This window comes from Crinia signifera, chromosome 6 (assembly GCF_055691185.1).
Source record: "Crinia signifera chromosome 6, ASM5569118v1, whole genome shotgun sequence".
NCBI classification, from domain to species: domain Eukaryota; kingdom Metazoa; phylum Chordata; class Amphibia; order Anura; family Myobatrachidae; genus Crinia; species Crinia signifera.
This window is the reverse complement of record NC_139222.1, coordinates 12989014-13014923: the sequence shown is the minus strand read 5'-3', so window position 1 is coordinate 13014923 and position 25910 is coordinate 12989014. Positions and strand designations below refer to the sequence as shown.

General features: G+C 46.4%; 1 protein-coding gene across 1 annotated transcript; it reads left to right on the top strand.

Annotated features, from left to right (window-relative positions):
* The first annotated feature begins 577 nt into the window (after positions 1–577).
* Positions 578–9982, top strand: LOC146009519 (uncharacterized). Its single transcript, XM_083149961.1, has 2 exons — positions 578–720; positions 6189–9982. The coding sequence occupies exons 1-2, from the start codon at positions 597–599 to the stop codon at positions 9980–9982; spliced, it is 3918 nt and encodes a 1305-aa protein (XP_083006087.1). The 5' UTR covers positions 578–596.
* Positions 9983–25910: the final 15928 nt, after the last annotated feature.

The window sequence follows — 25910 nt, the reverse complement described above, 5'->3', positions numbered from 1 at the left end:
AGGCCCCATGTGGGTCGAAACGTCGACTATCATGTATGACTATTAAAATTGGCTGACTTTTGCTGCTATGGTGAGTGCCCTCGCTTTTCATTAAGCACTTGGAATATATATATATATATATATATATATATATATATATATATATATAGCGTGAATCAAAAGAAAGCGGCACTCAATCGGGTCTTTTCAAATGTTATATTTTCTGAAGTGGAAAAAACTGACGTTTCGGAGCTGTGAGCCCCGTTTTCAAAGTGGAAGCCTGCACGGAAGCCAATAATGGATGGGATGTACCCCGGTCCCACTGGTTTCTGTCAGTTCTGAGCTGATGACACAGCTGGACATATTCAAATTTTACATGAAGTAAGCATGACTAGGGAAATGTACTAAGATTGAATGGCTACGAATGTCTCATTATCGGCTGGGAAACCTAAATCAGAAAATTTGCTAAACCTAAAATTTTACTAATTTCATTTTTCTAGATCAGCCTACAAAGATTTCTTATGATATATCCATATAATGCTTTCTTCTGTATATCTTTGACATGTGTAGGTGCCTTGCTTCTAGAAATGGCCATGAATCCGAATACCAATCAATCGATGTCTTTAGGTTCTGGACACTCAGACAGAACAGCGGATACACAGGCCATGGAGATTGCGGCTCTTGGACGTCCGTTCTCCCTCGGGATGCTGTATGATTGTCGTGATGATAAGCTCATCCCAGGTAAATATATATATATATACATTTTTTATTTACACCTATTAGTCAGGAATAAATAACCCCAAATACATCATAGGCACATAGGCTATATGTAACAAGAGTCATAAAGAACAGATACAAAAAGAATAAGGTCCTGCATTATAGAGAGCCGATACAGCATAGAATATTACACATCAATATGACCATACTCAGTTGTGAATACCCAACTTTCCCATTGATTGCTGTTGTTCTAATTGGGGTAGCTCAATATCCCAAAATCAGAAAAAGAAAAAAAATTGTGAAAAGTAGAAAATGTCACTAATATGACATTTATTAATATTTACTACAATAAATGACGACATATCCTAAAATTACATAAAAATTCAATAAAAATACAAAGAAAAAAGCACAACCGATGAAAAATGATGAAAATTGATAAAGAAATGTCCAGTTATTTATGTATGGCCAGACAAATTCACAGAGGTACCTTACAGGGTGTCACCTTCTTATTCTCACGCCTCCCAGTTGTTGGTGCAGATTAACCTATGGAACAACTTTATCCGGAGTATGCTATGAGATGTGTGACATGGCTGCAGTAGAAGTCAATTATTGTAGCCCTCTTGTGCATGTAGGCCGAATTGTACTGGAGGTTTGCAATTCTGCAGACTCCTGATGTTGCCAGCTGTGGGGTCCATATGGCGCTCTTAATGGTCTTGCAGGAAGCGGCGGGCAGGAGGTATTCCGACCAGGGATGTGCGGTGAGGTAAATTGCTGAGGAGTCCCTGGCAAGTACCAGAGCCAGATTTGCACCCAATTTATGAGCCATGGGGTACATGCCGGTATTATACACGAGTGCAGAAGTATATACTGCTGGAGAGTCACTGAGTTTTAATAAGAGATGTGCAGAAAAGGTAGCCAGGTGAGGCACTGCCTCACCTACCATAGACTTTTTACTCCAGAGTTTTGACTATAAAAATTATTAGAATATTAAAAACAAGATTTTTTATATTTATTATTTGTATTTTTCACATACTTTATAAACTAAAAACGCTAGCATATACGTTAGTATGATAGGAAAGGCTGAGCCTAACCTGCCTCACCCCACCGCATGCCACTACCTTGGCTGGCATCGGTGGCTCATGGTGTTGCAGGCGGTGTGCGTTGGGGCTCTTCGTTCTGCTGGCGGTCGAATGAAGAGCCAGCAGCACGAAGAGCCCCGCCGCACACCGCCTGCAACACCACCTGCAACACCGCCTGCAACACCATGAGCCACTGATGCCAGCCGAAGCATTCCTCCTGCCCGCCGCTTCCTGCAAGACCATTAAGTGCACCACCTGGCCCCCACAGCTGGCAACATCAGGAGTCTGCAGAATTGCACAAGAGGGCTACAATAATTGACTTCTACTGCAGCCATGTCACATATCTCATAGCAAACTCTGGATAAAGTTGTTCCATAGGTTAATCAGCACCAACAACTGGGAGGCGTGAGAATAAGAAGGTGACACCCTGTACGGTACCTCTGTGATTCTGTCTGGCCATACATAAATAACTGGACATTTCTTTATCAATTTTCATCAGCTAATGTATGCCAAATATAGGTAACATGTTTTATTAGTAGTTAACTAATTCACAACCGGTTGTGCTTTTTTCTTTGTATTTTTATTGAATTTTTATGTAATTTTAGGATATGTCATCATTTATTGTAGTAAATATTAATAAATGTCATATTAGTGAATAACTCAATTCTCTGTGACCGCGCAGTTCTATTTTTCACAAGAGTCATAAAGAATGTTTAGGACACAATATACAAGATATATTTCGAGATGCATGGAGCTTAAAATGCGGTAAAACCTCCGTTTAACCACATTTTCCTATATATTAAAACCCGGCCGCACCGATACCGCATAGTAGGGTATCGCCACCTTTGGGTGGCGATACCCTATAGAAGCCTATGGGCTTCTATCACGCCAGCCGCCTCGCCGACCCCCCTCTCGCCCTCCCTCTGGCTTACCTTGCATCAGGTCCTCCTGGACCCTGGAAGGTAAACCCCTCCTCCCCCTAGTAATGCAGCCGGACGTCCTTCCAGCTGCAGGAGGGAGGAGGAGGCGCCGGGGACAGCCTGCTCAGCTGTTCCCAGCATGAGGGGAGCAGGAGGCGGCAGGGAGGTGATATAGACCCCCCTCACACCACATTACAGGTATTGCAGGGGGCCTCCGTCACCGCACCGCGATGCCAGGCGCATATGTTAGTACAAGGGCGAAGGGTGGCGATGTATATTAATACATCCCACCCGTAAGGTGGGAGCATTAGGAAGACAGAGAAAGGTCCCTGTTCATGAGAACTTATAATCTAATGGTGGAGGAAAAACTGATACAAAATGGGTTGACAAGGAGAATGTGGGCACAGAGCTGAGCTAGTTACAATGGGAGATGTACAGTATTAAGCCCACTACATAACTAACCATAGCAACCACTCAGCTAATACCTAGATATCATACCTCTAGCACAGTCTGTATGACAGAATATGATCGATCACTATGGTCAGCATCTCCGTTCTATAATCAGAAGATTTGATACATCTGATGGTGGTGAATTGTAGGCCAGGACAAACAAGATGCAATCTCTTTACAAACTGGTTTAGAGCCTGATTGGACACAAGAGTGTATCCCATACATGGGGAGCATGATTGGGTCAAGTCTCGGCGGACAGATTGTTGTGTGATTATTGGTGAGAAGTTGAGGTGATGGTCATTGGGAGAGAGGAGATGACTTTGGAGACATAGGGGAAAATTTACTAAGATGGGAGTTCTATATCAGATGGGATGTTGCTATGGGCAACTAAGCAGAATCTACTTCTGATTTATATACAGTAGCATCTTTTACCAGAAGATAATAGCTAAAATCTGATTCGTTGCCCATAGCAACATTCCATGTAAAATAGAACTTAGTAAAATTCCCTCATATTGTATAGTGGGTTGGAGTAGTTGAGTTGGGATTACAAATGTAATTGGACTCTGGAGCCAGTATAGAGTTGGCAGCAGGATGGAAGGCAGTAGGAGAGCTGCACCACTGAGGATTGATGTAAGGAGAGATGGGTGAAAATGAGGACGGAGAGCAGGAAGTGCCACTAGATGAGGTAGGAAATAATTATAGCCTGGATAAGAGTTTTGGTAGTGTCATGGATAAGGAAGGTCCTAATAATGGAGATGTAGGGTGCAAGCTTGAGAAATGGATGGGTTGGAGGTAACCAATGAAAGGTTGGAGCCAAGCCAGACACCCAAGAAGTCAGGAGCAGAGGAGACAATGCTAAAGCAGGACAGTATTATGGCACGTTTATTAACATTGCTGTTTTATATCCAGCGCCCAAAGATGCTGATAATTGTCGGCTTTGAAAAACCCACTGTTTATAAAAATGCCCCTTTAATTACATTTCTGAACAAAAGGCAGAGTGTTAGGGTGAAAGGGGCAGAGGCCAAGGTTAAAGTTAGATTTGTTCCTGCAAATCAGAAGAACTTAAGCAAGTAACAGGTCTACATGGAGATGGCTGTTTAGGTCTCAGCTGGCTATGATATCACATAAGATAAGGGAGGGTAGCAGCTAGATTCCAGGCTGTCAATGTAGTTTAGACCACGTGACCGATGGAACATACCATGTGCAGTGGCAGCAGCAAGGTCAGTGGAACATCAATATCACCATCCACACCACCACCGGTTGGCTTTAGTAACCAGATGGCTCGCTTTGCTTGCCACCGGGCCCGAAGAGCAGTGAGCAAAGCAAGCCTGCAAGGGTACACTTTGTCTGTCCTGTGTGCTTTCATGCTTCCTCTGCATTCCCAGGTCATATGGCATGTCCTGTCTGCCAGAATATTTAAGAAGATGTACTGTATATCTAACTGATAAGGGAGAGTAGTCAGGATAGGACGAGGGTTATCAAGGATGCAAAATTATCTAAGAACTAGGAGGAAGTAACAAGTATGGTAGATCAATGCAAAGGTGGACTGTACAGAAGAAATTAATAGAATTAACTTGTGGATTGGAAAAGCGAGGGGGCTTTTAGAAATGACCTGGAAGGTGAAACAGGGAGAGGGTAGGATGGCCATGCAGCTGCCTTGTCAGACTTCGAGTCTGGCGGTGTCTAAGAAAGAGAGTCTCATAAAAGAGAGTACCAGGAGATGTGGTGTCAACAGAGGAGAGATAGATTTCAGACACAGCAAAGAGGTTAAATACGTTGAAAATGAAGAGTAATGGAGACTACTGTAGTTTATTGTAGACAGATCCAAAAGCACAGGGAAGGATGGAGAAGGAAGAGTGTAGGTACACAAGGGTGGCAAGGACCTGGGTTGGGAGATATCTCATGGGCAGCCTGAAGAAAGAGCATAGTGAGTATTACAGTAGGTTATTGAAAGAGAAAAAAAGTATTAGAAGCAGCGCTGTCATTTTAAAATATTGGATATCCTTTACATTTAATTCTATAAAATAATAGACTACACATGGTATACATAAATTAAAATTAAAATTGTGGGATATTGCGCTCTACCTCTTGTCAAGGGGCAGGCGGTTGGTGCTGCTAATTCTGGGGTGTGCCAAACCCCTTGGAAATTGTTTTGATCGGTGTGAATTGCGCACTCTGAGTGCGCAATTCCCACCGATCAATACATAAATTAAAAGCAATAAACATAAATGTGTTTTTATAATGATAATAAGACACTGCACCTCAATTTGTATATAACAATGGAAAGTCCGATCCTATTCATGCCATAACAAAAAGTTCCACAACAATGGATAGATTGCCCAGTCAGTATCTTGGTATAGTTACCATCCTTGGTGGAGCCAAAAAGCAGTGGAGCCCTGTCCCAGTACTTTCTCACTTTAGCTGTTGGCTTGGACATCCCTTTTGGAATTGGGATTATATGGTTTATATTACGGAAGCCAAAGTTCACTTTGAGAAGAAGACAGATGGACAATGCTTTAGAGTTGATTCTCCCAGCAATGGTGGATGGTGACGATGAATAAAGTGCACTTTCCTGAATGGTGGTATATCCTTGGGGCTGCTCCAAAATCTCCAAAAGATACAGCAGACTCCCACCCTGCTTTTACATCTTGAATGGAAAGGGTCAGATGTTCCTGGTACAGCAGGTCAGATGTTGAATTTATAGTACTTCATATACTGTATGCAGCATTCTTTGAAGTAGTAGATTGAGGGTTAAACTCCAAAGTCCAAATCTAGTACCAATGTCAGCTGAAATATCTCCATGCTTATGAGGACTTTAGAAGCAGACTGTAATATGGAAGTATAGCCATCAAATCAGTAAAACAGGTTGAGAAAATATAGAGTTATTCTATTCATATACTGTATTTGATCCTGGCTCAGAAATTATGTCTCTACCACAAATCACTTTAAAATTAGTTTTTGTTTTTTTTTAAGCAAATTTGGAAAACCGAAAAATGTAAGAAGATTTATCACAGTATAAGTGTATATATTTTGTTTTATACAGGTGTCACTTTATGGAACCGTGAGACATTAGGAAAGCATGTGGCATCAACATCTCAAGATAATACAGAATTTGACTGTATAGCCTCAGACACGGTTTCTGATAAGTCATCAGCTCTGAATATCTCAGCATCATTGAAAGCCAGTTTCCTCTCTGGTCTGATAGAAGTTGGTGGATCTGCCAGTTATCTAAATGACACAAAGACATCTAAGAACCAAGCCAGAGTCACTCTGAAATACTCAAGAACCACAAGGTTTGAGCAGCTGAGCATGGACGATTTAGGTGTCCAGAACATGACCTACCATGATGTGTTTGACAAAGGGACGGCCACCCATGTGGTCACTGGTATATTGTACGGTGCTCAAGCCTTCTTTATATTTGATCGCGAGGTGTCTACATCAGAGAGCACTCAGGATATACAAGGAAATCCCCAGGTCATGATTAAAAAAATACCTCTAATTTCAATTGAAGGAAAGGGAGATCTGAAGATGAATGATAAAGAAAAGGAAGATGTTAAAACATTTAGCTGTAAGTTTCATGGAGACTTTTCCCTGGACAGAAATCCGGTCACATATGAAGATGCTGTAAAAATTTATACCAACCTCCCAAAGCTACTAGGAGAGAATGGGGAAAGGGCCGTACCTGTGACAGTCTGGCTGTATCCACTGGGAAAACTGGACAGCAGAGCCGCCCAACTGGTTCGAGACATTAATTCACATCTTGTATACAAGACGGAAAAGGTGATGCAGCAAATGATAGACGTTACCATGCATTGTAATGATCTGATGAGACATCCGGCTGCAGAGACCTTTCCGGATCTAAAGAATACAATCTTCCAGTTCAGAGAGCTGTGTGAGCAATTTACCCTCACATTTCAGAAGCAGCTTGCTCAGACCCTCCCCTCTATCCGTGGTGGGGGATCGGAGGAAGCCGCACTTGCTGACATTTTAACAAAAGTAAAACAATCTCCATTTGGAAATGTCCACATTGCACAGTTTTTGAGCATTAAACAGCAGGAGATGGATACTGTGAGCTCCTATCTGAAAGTTCTGCCCAACATCAAAGTATTACCAACGGAGAGTGAAATGACCACACTAATATCTGACCCTATGATTGACTATGTTGTGTGTTATAATTTTACATCACTAAATGAGGAGGAGACGTATCTTTCTGATATGAGTAACTGGCTCCAATCACCTGGACACAGTGTCTATGAGAGTAAAAACATCTCACCATGGTTCAAGGACAGAGATATCTCTATGAAGGCCAGAAGATGTGTGAGAGCATTTCAGGAATTTTCTTCAACTAATGCATCCACTGTGGAAACTCAATTCATTGTCTCATCTGTCCCAGACCAGAGCAATCCGGGAGTCTCTATTTATCTGTATGATGGTGGGGAATTAGTCAGTAAAACGTTTATGCCTCCAACTAAACCTAACCCCCCTGTTATTAGTGGTAGGACCCATGATAGTGTGGAGCTCATCCTCAGCCCTGCAGAATTTGGGAAAGAGTTTATAGAAGGCTACCGCATAGAGTATAGATCTGCTGAGGGGGAGAACTGGTCACATTGTATAACACAGAATAAAGACCAGAAGGTCACAGTTACAGGACTAAAGCCTAATACAAAGTATATGCTCAGATACTCTGCAGTGTGTAACCCAGGACTCAGCACCACCAGTGATGCCACAGAAGAGAGAACCCTTCCCACTAGTCCACCAGAAGCCAAAGTGGTCACTGTGGAACCATCTTATATTATATTACATGTCAAGGAACCAACTATAATCAGAGATGGAGCAACAATAACTGAGTATAAAGTAGAATACAAGGTGGAGGCTGAAACGCAAGATGAGAGGTGGTTGGAATATAGATCAGCAACGAAAGTAGAGACTTGTACTATTGAGGGGCTAAAGCCAATGACATCCTACATAATACGTGTGTCGGCCATATGTGGTGACTCTGGGGACAGCGCTCCCAGTGATGAGATTGTAGTTATGACAACAAAAGAGAACTCCACTAATCTTAAAGAGCAAAAGAAAGAAAGCAGCATTCTACTAAAGGAAAGGGAAAACTCCACTAACCTTGAAAAGCAAAAGAAAGAAAGCAGCATTCTACCATTGGAAAGGGAAAACTCCACTAATCTTAAAAAGCAAAAGAAAGAAAGCAGCATTCTACTAAAGGAAAGTGAAAAGGGAAATCCTTCTGTATATAAGCTGAGCATGGATCTTTCTCACTCTGGATACCGTAAGTACAGCCTGGGAAAAGAAAACCTACAGAACCCCAATAAAGTGATTCTATTAGTAGGAGCCACAGGTTCGGGGAAAACAACCCTGATCAATGGGATGGCCAACTACATCTTGGGTGTGGACTGGAAAGATGACTTTAGGTTCCAACTTGTCCATGAGGTTACAAATAAATCTCAAGCTCACAGCCAAACCTCTGAAGTTACAGCCTACAAGATAAACCATGAAGATGGCTTCCAAATCCCGTATTCCCTCACTGTTATAGACACGCCAGGGTTTGGGGACACACGAGGAATAGCACAGGACAAGAAGATCATAGAGGACATCCATGCATTCTTTACAGCGGACAGTGGTATTCACCATATAGACGCAGTGTGCTTTGTAGTTCAGGCATCTCTGGCTCGGCTAACGCACACCCAGAAATATATTTTTAATTCTGTGTTTTCTATCTTTGGGAAAGATATCAGAGACAACATTGTGATCCTGATCAACTTCTCAGATGGAGCAAAACCTCCAGTACTGGAGGCCATCAAAGAGGCTGAGATCCCCTGCCCACTGGACAGAGCTGGTGACCCTGTTCACTTCAACTTCAACAACTCTGCGCTTTTTGCCAACAATCAGGAAGAAAAATCAAGTAAAATTAATTTTACTCAGATATTTTGGACCATGGGAGCAAAAAGTATGAGCTCATTTTTCAATGATCTGAGTAAAATAGAAACCAAAAGTCTGAAGCTGACCAAGGAAGTCCTCAGGGAACGGAAGCAGCTTGAGATTACGCTGCAGGCCTTACAGCCACAGATAAAGGCCGGGCTAATGAAACTGGATGAAATAAGAAAGACACAAGAGGCTCTGCAGCAACACAAGGATCATATGGCGGCAAATAAAAACTTTGAGTATGAGGTAGAGACAACTGTTCCGAAAAAGATAGAGGTAACAGGTTTCATAACCAACTGCCAGCAATGTCACTTTACCTGTCACTATCCCTGTGGGATTGCTAATGACTTAGAGAAAGCTCAGTGTGCTGCTATGCATGATGGAAACTGTACAGTGTGCCCAGGCAAATGTATCTGGAGTGTCCATTACAATCAGAAGTATAAGTGGGAATATGTGACGCAAACTGAGAAAAGAACATATGACCAGTTGAAAAAAAACTATGAAGCAGCTTCTGGAGAAGTGATGACTGCAGAAATGATGGTAAAAAAAATAGAAGATGAATATAATGATGTGAAGGAAGCAGTGTGTGGCCTTATTGACAAGTCCTCCCAGAGCCTGAAGCGCCTCCATGAGATCGCTCTGATACCAAACCCTCTGTCAACCACTGAATACATTGACCTGATGATACAGGGTGAGAAACAAGAAGCCAAAGCAGGATACCGGGAGAGAATAAAGTCCCTGCAGGAGGTCAGGCAGAAGGCTGAGCTGTGCGAGAAGATCCAGAAGGGAGAACATTTTCTGCCTGGGGAACAGGGAAAGAGGAAAATAAATTTGAATAAAGCCAAGGGTGCTGCCAAGGGTGCTAAAAATACATGGCTTTCCTTCTGGGGAAAATACCAATAAGAAGTTGGTCACATACAGCTATGAGGAAATGGTTATTATGAGTTTATACTGTATATTCACCAAAACAATCATATTTTATTTGCCCAGTAGTAATAATATACAAGCCAGTACACAGTGATACTTCCTTTACGAGTGGAGAGAATCATTAAATCTAGGGTTAGGTTGCAGGAAAGAAGGGTTACGGTTGTGCACTAAGGGGGAGGGTTATGGTTAGGCTGCAGGGGGGAGGGTTATGGTTAGGCTGCAGGGGGGTTATGTTTGGGCACTAAGGGGGGGGGGGTTATGGTTAGGCTGCAGGGGGAGGGTTATGGTTAGGCTGCAGGGGGGAGGGGTGTGGTTAGGCTGCAGGGGGGAGAGGTATGGTTAGGCTGCAGGGGGAGGGTTATGGTTAGGCTGCAAGGAGGGTTATGGTTAGGCTGAAGGGGGGTTAGGGTTGGGCACTAAGGGGGTGGGTTATGGTTAGGCTGCAGGGGGATGGTTATGGTTAGGCTGTAGGGGGGTTACGGTTGTGCACTAAGGGGGAGGGTTATGGTTAGGCTGCAGGGGGGAGGGGTGTGGTTAGGCTGCAGGGGGGAGAGGTATGGTTAGGCTGCAGGGGGAGGGTTATGGTTAGGCTGCAAGGAGGGTTATGGTTAGGCTGCAGGGGGATTACGGTTGTGCACTAAGGGGGAGGGTTATGGTTAGGCTGCAGGGGGATTATGGTTAGGCTGCAGGGGGAGGGTTATGGTTAGGCTGCAGGGAGGGCTATGGTTAGGCTGCAGGGGGAGGGTTATGGTTAGGCTGCAGGGAGGGCTATTGTTAGGCTGCAGGAAGGAGGGTTATGGTTAGGTTGCAGGGGGAGGGCTATGGTTAGGCTGCAGGGGGGAGGGTTATGGTTAGGCTGCAGGGGGAGGGTTATGGTTAGGCTGCAAGGATGGTTATGGTTAGGCTGTAGGGGGGTTATGGTTGTGCACTAAGGGGGAGGGGTGTGGTTAGGCTGCAGGGGGAGAGGTATGGTTAGGCTGCAGGGGGAGGGTTATGGTTAGGCTGCAGGGGGATTACGGTTGTGCACTAAGGGGGAGGGTTATGGTTAGGCTGCAGGGGGATTACGGTTGTACACTAAGGGGGAGGGGTGTGGTTAGGCTGCAGGGGGAGAGGTATGGTTAGGCTGCAGGGGGAGGGTTATGGTTAGGCTGCAGGGGGATTACAGTTGTGCACTAAGGGGGAGGGTTATGGTTAGGCTGCAGGGGGATTACGGTTGTACACTAAGGGGGAGGGGTGTGGTTAGGCTGCAGGGGGGAGGGTTATGGTTAGGTTGCAGGGGGAGGGTTATGGTTAGGCTGCAGTGGGAGGGTTATGGTTAGGCTGCAGGGGGGATTACAGTTGTGCACTAGTGTGGAAGGTTAGGGGTAGGCTGCAGGTTTGCACACAAAGTAGCTATGGATAAATTGTCTTTTATTTACATTGAGATTGCATACATATCTACTGTAATAGAGCGTGATAACGATATACCACCACCAGTAAAAATGTATATACAGTAATCCTTACTTCATTAGTGAAACAATTTACACAAATCCATAGAAAGATTATATACATTTAATATAACAAATGTAGATTTAAACCAATATAAAATATAGGACATAGCGAGTCAGATCTTTATGAATAGAAACTATGATGAAACGCGTTGGGTTTCTAAAGACTTCATCAGGGGTAAAACTCCAAAATGTAATATAATAAGTTTGAATTTGAGCTGTTAATAAGTAACTTTAGCCGGGATCCTCAATATTGTATATGTTCAATAGAATCCACTGGAGCTGGTATATCACAAATGTTACGTATTCACAAAAATTGGAAGAAAAAACCTCTGTGAGCTGCTTTCAGCAGTTTGTTCTTCTTCTTACCAGGCCTGCTGCAGTGTGTGTGCGGCTCACAGAGGCTTATTCTTCCAATTTTTGTGAATACGTAACATTTGTGATATACCAGCTCCAGTGGATTCTATTGAACATGTACAATATTGAGGATCCCGGCTAAAGGGACTTATTAACAGCTCAAATTCAAATTTATTATATTACATTTTGGAGTTTTACCCCTGATGAAGTCTTTAGAAACCCAACGCGTTTCATCATAGTTTCTATTCATAAAATTATATATAATATATAAAATTGCATAATATATCAAACAAAGTATTTACACCACTTCTATATACATATATACAATTGCGCGGCTCTCATCCACACTTTTGTAATTCCCTCTTAAGATTGCTGGATACAGCAATCAGATACTTATGCCCTATGTAGTGAGAAATAAGGTGATAATGTACCGTATATCATGTAAGGTATTGTAACTCATATGTTGCAATTGTAGCATTCACACGTATTCAATTCAAACAGACACACTTTCAGCATACTAATAATAATGCGCTGTTGAAAGATGTAATTGCATCATATATTACCATTCGTTTTTGGAAGGCTAGATAGCTATAACATTTGTATGGGACATGTATCCATTCTCATATTGCAACTTGTTCTGCTGCATGAACAAGCCCAAAGCGAAACGTACGTCCTCCTCCTGGAATCACCGATCGCGTGGGCGCTCACGTGACCGGCTGTCGAATTATATCAAACGATATTTCTCCAATCTAATATACCAGTATCTGTTTAAATTAACCTAAGAATTCGCAGGGTTTCTTGTATAAAACTCTTTTCACACAGTTTTATTTTTAGATCCATTGATCTATTAGCTAAATGTTCACTCCTAAAAAAATCCCCCCAAAAAAACAAAAATCTTAAACTAAAAATTCACACAAAAATACAAATAAAATATAAGAAATTTATCAATTAAAAAATAAAACACAAAAAATAAAAACTATTTGAGCACAGCAGATAAAAAAAATAAAAAAACAAAAAAATTTCTTCCTAAAAAAAAACAAAAACACAAATGTATTAACAGGATAGTTTCAATTTGGGGGATCTAGAGTGCACCCCACCCAACTCACTTTGTTCTATTGCTACAGTATGTCCTATTTCATATTGGTTTTAATCTACATTTGTTATATTAAATGTATATAATCTTTCTACGGATTTGTGTAAATTGTTTCACTAATGAAGTAAGGATTACTGTATATACATTTTTACTGGTGGTGGTATACCTTTAGCATGCTCTGTTTGCTACCTCTTCCTCCGCTAACAACGAGGACTCAGAAGAAAGGCTTTACTGTACCTGTTATATACAGAGTGATAGGCGCAGGCATACGTATAATTATATATATACACCATACTACACAATGTATTGTGCTTACACTGAGATCACATACATATATATGTAAGGAAAGGCGTTACCGCACCTGTTATATACAGAGTGATAGGTGCAGGCATACGTATAATTGTATCTATATATATATATATATATATATATATACACACACACCATATTACACAATGTATTCTGCTTACACTGAGATTGCATACATATATATGTAAGGAAAGGCGTTACCGTACCTGTTATATACAGAATGGTAGGTACAAGAAAAAAAGGTTTTATCGGAGAGCGCTGAGCTTAGTACCACCTAGTCACTTTAGTACAGATTTCTTACTGGGTAAGACACTAATCACATTTATAACAACAATTCAATGTCCCCTTTCCGAATGAAACGTGGAATCCGTTCAAGGTAAAAGTTCTTTATTTAGGGTTTCAATAAAGAACTTTTACCTTGAACGGATTCCACGTTTCATTCGGGAAGGGGACATTGAATTGTTGTTAGAAATGTGATTAGTGTCTTACCCAGTAAGAAATCTGTACTAAAGTGACTAGGTGGTACTAAGCTCAGCGCTCTCCGATAAAACCTTTTTTTCTTGTACCTTTTGCCAGACTCTCACTAACAGGGGAGTCTTATCGGAGTATCAGCTAATATTTATACTCTCCAGCGCAAGATGAGGTCCATATTGTGTTTGTGTACAGAATGATAGGTGCATGTATATGTATAATTGTATCTATATATATACACACCATATTGCACAATGTATTCTGATGTGTTACACATGATACGTGTATGAGGCTTCATAAAATAAAGGCTATAAAAGTACATGTGTGTCCTTGTATTCCTATACCAGATTACATGATGTACAGTAATAAACCATTTGGCACTATGAGACAGCATTATCTAGGCTCTAGGTGCTTTATAACACTCATGATATAAGTGCCACTGGAGTACTACTGCCATCTCCTGTATGTCTGATCCTTATATAGTATGGCTGCAGGACAGAAAACAGAGTTGTAGTAAACGGAGTACAGTTAAAGGATGGAAAGGTTACAAGTGGAGTACCCCACAATAGCGAACGCAGGGGGGGGTTTCTGAGTACCCAGAAACCCTCCAGGAGTCGAAGGGCCCTAGGCTGAAAGCTGAGGGTCCCCTCTTTCCATAGGTATAAGAATTTTAAAAATCGGCCCTTGGGAACCGGAGATATCTGACTTCAAATCAGTGGTCCCCATCCAAGCCTGTTAATTGCTCTTCCCAGTCAGATATTTCAGGTTCTGTCTGACTTAGAGTTTTTCTGAGGGTATATTCCAAAAGCTGGGACTCTCCCCCTTTGAAGGACACTAGGAGCTTGTCTCTACTGTTCCTAGAACCAGAGGTATCAGCCTTCCAGCAGCTGGTTACTGCTCCAGCTCCACACACCTGGTATGTAGTTTTATATACTTGTTGGCAGATTGCTCTACCTCCTGAACTCTGATCCCCTAGTCCCCAATAGGGGTAGGTGGGATTCTCTAGTTTTTAATTCCATTAAAAGCTAAGAAATCTATTTCCGGGAACTGGAGATATTTGCAGTCAAGCAAGCTGTCCTCCCACCAGAAAATTATGAATGATAAGCCCACTCCACTATACACCCCTCCTCTGCATATTAAACATCCTCTACCACCCTGGAAGTTATGCCTCAGGGCCCCATCATTCAGCCCAATGACCCCTTCTCCCACCATCTGTACAGTAAAGGGGTAATTAGTGGAAATTACTGATCCAGGCCCTACATGCTTAGCAGTTGATATAATACCCCCTACCACCCGCAGGACATCAAAGCTTCCCCCACCCCTACCGCTGGAGGATCGGTAGGGGCCCCAATACATTGCTATGCCCAGGGGTCTACACTGCTGTTGACGCCCCTGTATGTATATATATATAATATTTGGTGTACCTGCACTCGCACACAACCTTGTCAGCGAGGTGAGGTGCCCCAAAGACGCACCTGAGTGTGTCAAATGTACCACCAGCGTCCCTGGAAGGGGACAAAGGAGCACTCTCCACTATTGGTAAAAATTATAATTATGCTTTATTTTGCAAAAATAGAAAGAAAAAAACACAAACCAAGTGTAGCTGTAAGCCAAAGAAAAAAGCTCCGATGTTTCGATCCAATAACCTGGATCTTTATCAAGGAGGTAGTCAGCAAGTAAAAGGCTTCAAAAAAGGCAACAGAGAATCCGGTGAATAGGTCCGTCCACAAAAGCTACCAGTGACCTACTGGCTTGCCGCCGGGTCCCGGATTTAAATACAATCAGAGCGAGCCAAATTTATGAATGAACCTCCCCACGGGGTGTGTGGCTGTCAGCGGCGTCTGTCTATGTCTGAGTTTCCGGTCCTTGGAACGCATAGCGCCGCCCAACTTCCGCTGCTTGGGGTGCATGCGGTTGCCATGGGAACCGGGCAGCGAGATCAGTGCCGCTTGCTGCCAGACAATTATGGGGGATAAGGTCCTGAGATAATACTTGTCACTGGCTGCCATGTAGTCCGGAGGGTGCACTGTATTAACAGTAACTATAGATGCTGTATATTAGCCTGTGTTTTATATATAGAGAGAGAGATCGGTGTAGTTAAGCGCCAGAGGAGGCATGCGTGATAAGCTAAAATGTATATATATATATATATATATATATATATATATATATATATGTGTGTGTATATATCTATATGTGGGAATCGGTACATCTATCAGAATGAACTTAGGTCTACAGTCATTAGGTCGACCCCACTAGGTCGACTGGCAGGAAGGTCGACCTGATTTAAGGTCGACATGGGCCAAGGTCGACATGATTTAAGGTCGAATTTGCATAAAGGTCGACATGAGGAAGGTCAACTGGTCATAAGGTCGAAATGGGTTTTTCACTGTTTTTTTATCCGAATGTCGACACAGTTGGCAATGAGAATCGGACCCTCGCATCGCTCGCTTTGCTCGCAATGCTTCGGGCACGGTGGCTCGCTTCGCTCGCCACAGCTTTAATAACCTCCTCCACGCCCTAGTGGATGGTAGGGCATGAAATACCGCCTGTCGGCACATGTCGGCTCAAAAAACAGTGAAAACCCCCATGTCGACCTTATGACCAGTTGACCTTCCTCATGTCGACCTTTATGCAAATTCGACCTTAAGTCATGTCGACCTTGGCCCATGTCGACCTTAAGTCAGGTCGACCTTCCTGCCAGTCGACCTAGTGGGGTCGACCTAATGACTGTAGACCTAAGTTCATTCTAATAGATGACCGCTTCCCCTATATGTGTGTGTGTGTATATATATGTATATATATACCTATATATATATATATTATTATTATTATTATTATTTATATACATTTGGTCTATCTATAATACTTTAACTGACCCGGCATATACTGGGTCACCTAAGTGTCCATCTCCGTGCTTTACTCCACCCCTCTGGAAACCCCTTCTGAAAATCCTGCGTTTGCCCCTGCCCCAGGGATCTGTACTTGGACCGGTGCTTTTTAATATCTTTATTGGTGATATTGCAAATGGAATTGAGGGTAAAATGTGCCTTTTTGCAGATGACACCAAGGTATGCAGCAGGGTAGACACACCAGGAGGGGTAAAACAAATGATTGATGACAGGGGCGGATTGGGATGAAAAAACCAGCCCGGGAAATTTCTGGGAGCAGCTCTAATGGAGGCGGGATCTGTTTAGGGGCGGGGTTTGTCAAGAGGGGCAGGATCCCTCCTCATGTGGCCTTAGTTGGACATATTCGCAGCACACTGGTCCCGACTGGAATGATTAAAACATAGCGGCCCCACACTCTCTCCCATGTTCTACAGTACTTTATATCACACCACTTCCCACTGCGCTATATCACACTCCCTCCCCCTGCGCTATATCACACTCCCTCCCTTTGAAGCCTGTACTCTATCACACACTCTGTCCCACTGCGCTATAGGACTTTCCCACCCCTGCGCTATATCACATAGCCTCACCTGCGGCCTGAGCTCTGCAGCAGCAGCCAATTATCAAACGCAGACTTCTCCGCCTCTGGCTGTCTGTGTGAGGATGCTCAGTGGGGCGTGTCACTGAGCATCCTCATACAGACAGCCAGAGAGCTCCCCCTTACACCCTGTCTGCTACTCCCCCTTTCTCACTGCGTGCTGCAGAGAGCGGGCGCCAGCCGCTGTAGAGAGCCTGCTGCTGAATTCAGGATACTCTCCTCCTGGGCATCACTGACAGATTAAAGCAGCGCAGGTACTGTTCATTCTGCACCTGTGCTGTCAGTGTGTTTGGGAGGGGGGGGGGGAGCCAGAATTTATTTTAGCAGGGGGAGCTACATTTCTAGTTACGCCACTGTCATTCATCCTGCATTCTGTACTCTATTACACTGATATACTCTCTTGCCCACGGCCTGCGTTCTATCACATACTAACTCCCCCTGCGGTCTGTGCTCTATTACACTGATGTTCTCCTTCACCTTCCGGCCTGCACTCTATTACACTGACACACTCCCACTCCCCAAGGTGTACGCCCTATCACACTGACATTCTCCCTATCCCAAAAGCGCACGCCTTATCACACTGACACTCTCCCTCTCCCCGAGGTGTATGCTCTATTACACTGACACGCTCCCTCTCCCCGAGGTGTATGCTCTATTACACTGACACGCTCCCTCTCCCCGAGGCGTATGCTTTATCAAACTGACAAACTCCCTCCCCTTGCCCCCTGAGGTTTATCACACTCGCTTGCTCCCTCATCCTGCGCTTTATCAAACTGATGCTCTCCCTCACCCTGTGGTCTGCGCAGGGCCGGTGCTAGGGTGTTTGGCGCCCTCCTGCAAACTTTACATTTGCGCCCTCTTATACTTTACAAAGGGACGCGCACACCAGCTGCTGACAGTAATAGCACTGTCTATATGTAACGCCCGCACCAGCTCCCGACAGTAGTGCTGCCTATATATAACGCCCACATCAGATGCCAACAGTAGTATCGCTGCCTATATATAACGCCAACATCAGATGCCAACAGTAGTATCGCTGCCTATATGTAATGCCCACACCAGCTGCTGACAGTAGCACTGCCTATATGTAATGCCCACACCAGCTGCCGACGGTAGTATCGCTGCCTATATGTAACGCCCACACCAGCTGCCGACCGTAGTAGCGCTGCCTATATGTAACGCCCACAACAGTTGTCGTCCGTAGTATCGCTGCCTATACATAACGTCCACATCAGTTGCTGTCAGTACTAGTGCTGCCTATATGTAACGTCCACATCCGTTGCCGACAGTAGCGCTGCCTATATGTAACGCCTACACCAGCTGCCGACAGTAGTAGCGCTGCCTATATGTAACGCCCACACCAGCTGCCGACAGTAGTATCGCTGCCTATATGTAATGCCCACCCCAGCTGCCGACAGTAGTATCGCTGCCTATATGTAACGCCCGCACCAGCTGCCGACAGTAGTATCGCTGCCTATATGTAACGCCCACACCAGCTGCCGACAGTAGTATCGCTGCCTATATGTAATGCCCACACCAGCTGCCGACAGTAGCGCTGCCTATATGTAACGCCCGCACCAGCTCCCGACAGTAGCGCTGCCTATATATAACGCCCGCACCAGCTCCCGACAGTAGCGCTGCCTATATATAACGCCCACATCAGATGCCGACAGTAGTATCGCTGCCTATATGTAACACCCACACCAGCTGCCGACAGTAGTATCGCTGCCTATATGTAACACCCACACCAGCTGCCGACAGTAGTATCGCTGCCTATATGTAACACCCACACTAGCTGCCGACAGTAGTATCGCTGCCTATATGTAACACCCACACTAGCTGCCGACAGTAGCGCTGCCTATATATAACGCCCGCACCAGCTCCCGACAGTAGCGCTGCCTATATATAACGCCCGCACCAGCTCCCGACAGTAGCGCTGCCTATATATAACGCCCACATCAGATGCCGACAGTAGTATCGCTGCCTATATGTAACACCCACACCAGCTGCCGACAGTAGTATCGCTGCCTATATGTAACACCCACACCAGCTGCCGACAGTAGTATCGCTGCCTATATGTAACACCCACATCAGCTGCCGACAGTAGTATCGCTGCCTATATGTAACACCCACACCAGCTGCCGACAGTAGTATCGCTGCCTATATGTAACACCCACACCAGCTGCCGACAGTAGTATCGCTGCCTATATGTAACGCCCACACCAGCTCCCGACCGTAGTAGCGCTGCCTATATGTAACGCCCACAACAGTTGTCGTCCGTAGTATCGCTGCCTATACATAACGTCCACATCAGTTGCTGTCAGTACTAGTGCTGCCTATATGTAACGTCCACATCCGTTGCCGACAGTAGCGCTGCCTATATGTAACGCCTACACCAGCTGCCGACAGTAGTAGCGCTGCCTATATGTAACGCCCACACCAGCTGCCGACAGTAGTATCGCTGCCTATATGTAATGCCCACACCAGCTGCCGACAGTAGTATCGCTGCCTATATGTAACGCCCGCACCAGCTGCCGACAGTAGTATCGCTGCCTATATGTAACGCCCACACCAGCTGCCGACAGTAGTATCGCTGCCTATATGTAATGCCCACACCAGCTCCCGACAGTAGCGCTGCCTATATATAGCGCCCACATCAGATGCCGACAGTAGTATCGCTGCCTATATGTAATGCCCACACCAGCTGCTGACAGTAGTATCGCTGCCTATATGTAACGCCCACACCAGCTGCCGACAGTAGTATCGCTGCCTATATGTAACACCCACACTAGCTGCCGACAGTAGTATCGCTGCCTATATGTAACACCCACACTAGCTGCCGACAGTAGCGCTGCCTATATATAACGCCCGCACCAGCTCCCGACAGTAGCGCTGCCTATATATAACGCCTGCACCAGCTCCCGACAGTAGCGCTGCCTATATATAACGCCCACATCAGATGCCGACAGTAGTATCGCTGCCTATATGTAACACCCACACCAGCTGCCGACAGTAGTATCGCTGCCTATATGTAACACCCACACCAGCTGCCGACAGTAGTATCGCTGCCTATATGTAACACCCACATCAGCTGCCGACAGTAGTATCGCTGCCTATATGTAACACCCACACCAGCTGCCGACAGTAGTATCGCTGCCTATATGTAACACCCACACTAGCTGCCGACAGTAGCGCTGCCTATATGTAACGCCCGCACCAGCTCCCGACAGTAGCGCTGCCTATATGTAACACCCACACTAGCTGCCGACAGTAGCGCTGCCTATATATAACGCCCGCACCAGCTCCCGACAGTAGCGCTGCCTATATATAACGCCCGCACCAGCTCCCGACAGTAGCGCTGCCTATATATAACGCCCACATCAGATGCCGACAGTAGTATCGCTGCCTATATGTAACACCCACACCAGCTGCCGACAGTAGTATCGCTGCCTATATGTAACACCCACACCAGCTGCCGACAGTAGTATCGCTGCCTATATGTAACACCCACATCAGCTGCCGACAGTAGTATCGCTGCCTATATGTAACACCCACACCAGCTGCCGACAGTAGTATCGCTGCCTATATGTAACACCCACACTAGCTGCCGACAGTAGCGCTGCCTATATGTAACGCCCGCACCAGCTGCCGACAGTAGTATCGCTGCCTATATGTAACACCCACACTAGCTGCCGACAGTAGTATCGCTGCCTATATGTAACACCCACACTAGCTGCCGACAGTAGCGCTGCCTATATGTAACGCCCGCACCAGCTCCCGACAGTACTACGCTGCTTTTACAGATGGAGCCAGCCTCATTGTTGTTGCTGCTGGCGTGCCAGATGCTCCGATCTGGCGGGCGGCCCGCCAGCATACATGGACACGCAAGGGTCTCGGACGCTTGCATGTCCATTGCCGGGAATGGGGAGGAAAAGCATGAGAGACACACATATGCTAGGATCCCCAGTGCACTGCAGTTATTGGCATGCCAGGGACAGGTACAATTCAAATGGCTCCATCTGGACACAGTTTGCTGGTATTACTCCCTCTCACACACACTTTTTTTTTACCTTAAATCTGTGTCAATCTCTCCATCACTACTGCTGTGAGTGTGCTCCCGTGTAGCTCCGCCCCCTCGACCCGGGTGGCTCCGCCCATCCCTTCCGTGTAGCTCCGCCCCCTTTCCAGTGTCTGCTGGCACTGATGTAGTTAATGGGGGGGTTTGGGACATGGGAGTGGAGCCAAGACTTGGCTGCCGCTGCTGCCTGTAGTGTGACAGGCAGCAGCAGCCACTGAGTGCCGGAGCAGCAGCAGACATTCAGCGTCACCTGCAGCTTTCGCCCCTGCATAGCACGTACCTGTGTTAGACCTACCAGCGTGGCCTCCCTGATTGTGTCCCGGGCGGCTCCTGCTGTGTTTCCCTCACCACACCTCTCCGCATTACCAGCTGTGCGCGGCAACATATTTATCACCTCCCCTGCCCGAATTGACAGGGGGAAGGCAGGGAGTCGCAAGGTCCCCCCCGCACCATGACCCGGACAGGCGTCGGTCAGTGTCACTCAGTGCGGGACTCGGAATTGGGAGGCTGCAGTGGGCGGAAAAGAGTGGGCGATGCACAAATTGAGTTAAGTGCTCCCCTGTCCAGCACCTGACCTGGCTGCCGATGCGATGTGCTAAGGCTGCTGCCGGCGCCGCTGCCTGCCATATACTTTGACAGGCGCAGGCTGCGGCATCCGGCAGCCCGCACCTGCAGTGTCAGAGGAGGGGAGGAAGCGCCTTTAAGGGCCGGCGCCTACCTGCTTTGCAGGCTGTGCTGAGCGGGTAGCGCCGGCCCTGGGTCTGCGCTCTTATCACAGCGACATGCTCCCTCACCCTGTGGTCTGTGCTCTATCACACTGACGTGCTCCCTCTTCCCGAGACGTACGATCTATCACACTGACGCACTCCCTCACCCAGTAGTCTGCACTACATATCACTGACGCTCCCTCACCATGTGGACTGTGCTATATCATAATGATGCACTCCCTCATCCTGGGATGCACTCTATCAACAGACACGCTCCCTCACCCCATCGCCTGCAATCTTTCATGCTGATGCACTCCCTCCCTTTGCGGCCTGCGCTCTATCATGCAATCCCTAACCTTAACTTATTCCGCAGCCTTACCCACCCTCCTTGCAGCCTAAGCCTGACCGCATCCTAATTCATCACCCTTGGCTGATTTACATGTGCCACACACTAGTTTAGTTTATTAATGCAGACAGAAAACAAAATATGGCAGCAGTGCAAAGACAGCTGTGCAGCCATTTCTCTCCCTCTTGCTGTGGAATCAAGCCGGTTCTGTGTAGCTCCGCCCAGGGCCGGTGCAAGGCTGTTCGGCGCCCTCCTGCAAACTATGAATTTGCGCCCCCTCTCCCATACTTAATAAAGGGACAATGCACGCCAAAGTTGCACGCCACAAAAAAACAGGTGGTGTGGCCACACAATAGTACCAATTCAAATGACTCCATACAGTAGCACAATCTTGTTCACATTACACAGCACATAGCGCACAGAGGGGACTCGATGTACCGCTGACGATACTTCGACTGTCTGGATTCCTATATCGGTTTCCTAACATCTTGGTTTCTGCACGTCGGTAAATCATACCAAACCTGTCTTGTAACAAATGTGGCAGGCTGGCAGCTGGGAGTGCAGTGCTTAACTTACTGTACTGCCGGACACGGACCTGTTCTTCATCCGACGTGCACGGCATCACTGGTGATGCGGTGCTTCCTTTCTGCTGGGTTGGGGCTTGGAGCCTCTTCTCACTCTAACTCTGTACCTGCGGGCTTTCTGTAAAGCAACAAAGCTGTGATGGGTAACGCACTTAGGGGATGGGGCCACAGGTGACAATTGTCCCCACAGAGAATCTTCCCACTATAGGTGACATGCCAGTGCTCGGAGTGGCGGTATGCCATTCCACTGTATAATGCCCCACTTCAAACACTGATATATATATGGCCAATGTTTCGGGGCCCGTAGCCCCTTTGTCAAGTTTGTGAACCAGTTTTTTGCCCCCGGGTGCAGGGTTGCGGCGCTCTCACAGAGCCGGAGCCAGGAGGTCTGCGTGAGCTGCAGTTGCCAATAAGGATACTCTACTCTGCCTCTGGCTGTCTATGTGAGGACGCTCAGTGACCCGCCCCACTTGCTGGTGGAAGCACCAGAGCAGCCTGACCCTACCACCTCACAGTACTTACCCTGTCACTTGGTTAAGTCCTCAGGGTCACGCAGATGCAGAGAATCATGATGCTGCCAGGGCCGGTGCAAGGCACCGGAGCGCCCCAGGCGAGTCGGGCTGGGGGCGCCCCGGTGCCGGGGGGGTGGTGGGTGGGTGGTGTGTGTGGGGTGGTACCTGTCCTACCGGCGCTGTCTATTTCAATCTGGCGGCGGAGGCAGCGGGGGTCCCTGCAGTCTATTAAAAATCACGAGCGCTATCCGCCGGGCTATGCGGAAGCGCTTCTAGTGTGAAAACTCTGGCAGCACGCTGATTGGCTGAGATCAGCGTGCGCCGTGCTGCCAGAGTTTTCACACTAGAAGCGCTTCCGCATAGCCCGGCGGATAGCGCTCGTGATTTTTAATAGACTGCAGGGACCCCCGCTGCCTCCGCCGCCAGATTGAAATAGACAGCGCCGGTAGGACAGGTACCCGGGCCGCATTTTCCGCCCTCCAGTGGCCGGCGACCTAGGCAAATGCCTAGGTTTGCCTAGTGGTGGCGCCGGCCCTGGATGCTGCACTGCTGCAGAAGTCCAGAAAGCTTTGCTTTGCCTCTGCCCTGTCTCTTGCTGCCACCTGACCTGTGCTGTGGCTGGAGCCCTCCCATATTACTGGCTGCAGCATGCTACATTTCAGCCAGTGGCAGATTCAGAGAAGAACTACGCTACGTGTCCCTGGAACTACGCTGCGTGTAATGGGGTCATAGGAGGGATAATTGTACTGGCATAGGAAGGAGATGTGTAAAAAAATGGTACTTGTGTACTAGCACGGCGCCCATCTCATCGCAGACCAAATCGCATACGATGCGACGCGATATCGGGTGATGTTCTAAAATGGCATACAATTTTAAAATTGTATGCCATTGTATATGGCATACAATGCCATACAATGCGATGGTGCTTACAATGCTTAAATGCCCCCCCACGCCACCCCCCAAGTATAAACGTGAACCCAAAGCGTGGCGAGCGCAGCGAGCCAGCGAGGGGCGGCGGTACGCGTCCTACGACCTTTTCATACCCCCACTATCCACGTCGGCGTGGAGTTGATTTTCTAAAGTGTGGCGAGCGCAGCGAGCCACCGAGCCCGAAGCGTGGCGAGCGGACGCGAATACCTTCACAGGTATCCGCGTCCCCTCGCGGCCTTCACAGGTATCCACGTCCCCTCACGGCCTTCACAGGTATCCGCGTCCCCTCGCGGCCTTCACAGGTATCCGCGTCCCCTCGCGGCCTTCACAGGTATCCGTGTCCCCTCGCGGGGCTCGCCACGCTTCGGGCTCGGTGGCTCGCTGTGCTCTCCACACTTTATAAAGTCAACTCCACGCAAACGTGGATAGTGGGGGTATGAAAAGGTCATAGGACGCGTAGCGCCGCCGCTCGCCACGCTTCGGGTACACGTTTACACTTGGGGGGTGGCGTGGGGGTGCATTTAAGCATTGTAAGCACCCATTAGGGTGCTTATACAATTTAATATCGTATATGGGTCAAATCGCATCGCATGCCATCGGGTGTATGGCATGCAATGCGATAAAAAATCGGGCGACTAATTATCGTGGGCGCCGTGCTAGTACACAAGTACCAAAAAAATTAGGTACTTATGTAGTATCTGGGCTGCCGATTTTTTGATTGTATGCCTTAAGTTAAGGCATACAATCAGAAGCGATGCGATGCGATATCGCATCGCATGCGACCATCGGATACGATGACCCGATTTTTCCATAGGAATCAATGTTAAAATGGACGGAGTCCATTTTAACATGGAATTCAATGGGAAAAAGGGGTCCTTTTCATACCCCTACTATCCAAGTGGGCATGGAGTTGGATATAAACCTGTGGCGAGCATAGCGAGCCACCGAGCCCGAAGCGTGGCGAGCGAATGCTGATTTCTTAAACAGTATTCTGTGTCCGCTCGCCACGCTTCGGGCTCGGTGGTTCGCTACGCTCGCCACAGGTTTATATCCAACTCCATGCCCACTTGGATAGTAGGGGTATGAAAAGGACCCCTTTTTCCCATTGAATTCCATGTTAAAATGGACTCAGTCCACTTTAACATTGATTCCTATGGAAAAATCGGGTCATCGCATCCGATGGTCGCATGCGATGCGATGCGATGTACCCGATTTAGAAATCGGCAGCCCAGATACTACATAAGTACCAAAAATTATATTATGCATGGGAGGGGGGCGCCAGAGGCTTTATTGGCTGGGGGGCGCAAAATTTCAATTTACGTGTCCCTGATAGATAGATAGACACAAAGATAGAAGATATATAGACAGACACATAGCTATGTAGACACAGACACAAAGATAGATAGATAGACAGATATATATATATATATATATATATATATATATATATATATATATATATATATATATATATAATCACTCAAAATAAACTCACTTAGTTCCTCTGGAGTCTGTACTGGTCCAGGGCAGTCTCTCACTCT

What these genes read in the sequence shown, in the direction of transcription:
- LOC146009519 (XM_083149961.1), top strand. Translation starts at nt 597, where the DNA reads ATGTCTTTAGGTTCTGGACACTCAGACAGAACAGCGGATACACAGGCC. An exon ending in TGATGATAAGCTCATCCCAG is followed by an intron (nt 721 to 6,188) that starts GTAAATATATAT and finishes TGTTTTATACAG; the next exon opens with GTGTCACTTTATGGAACCGT.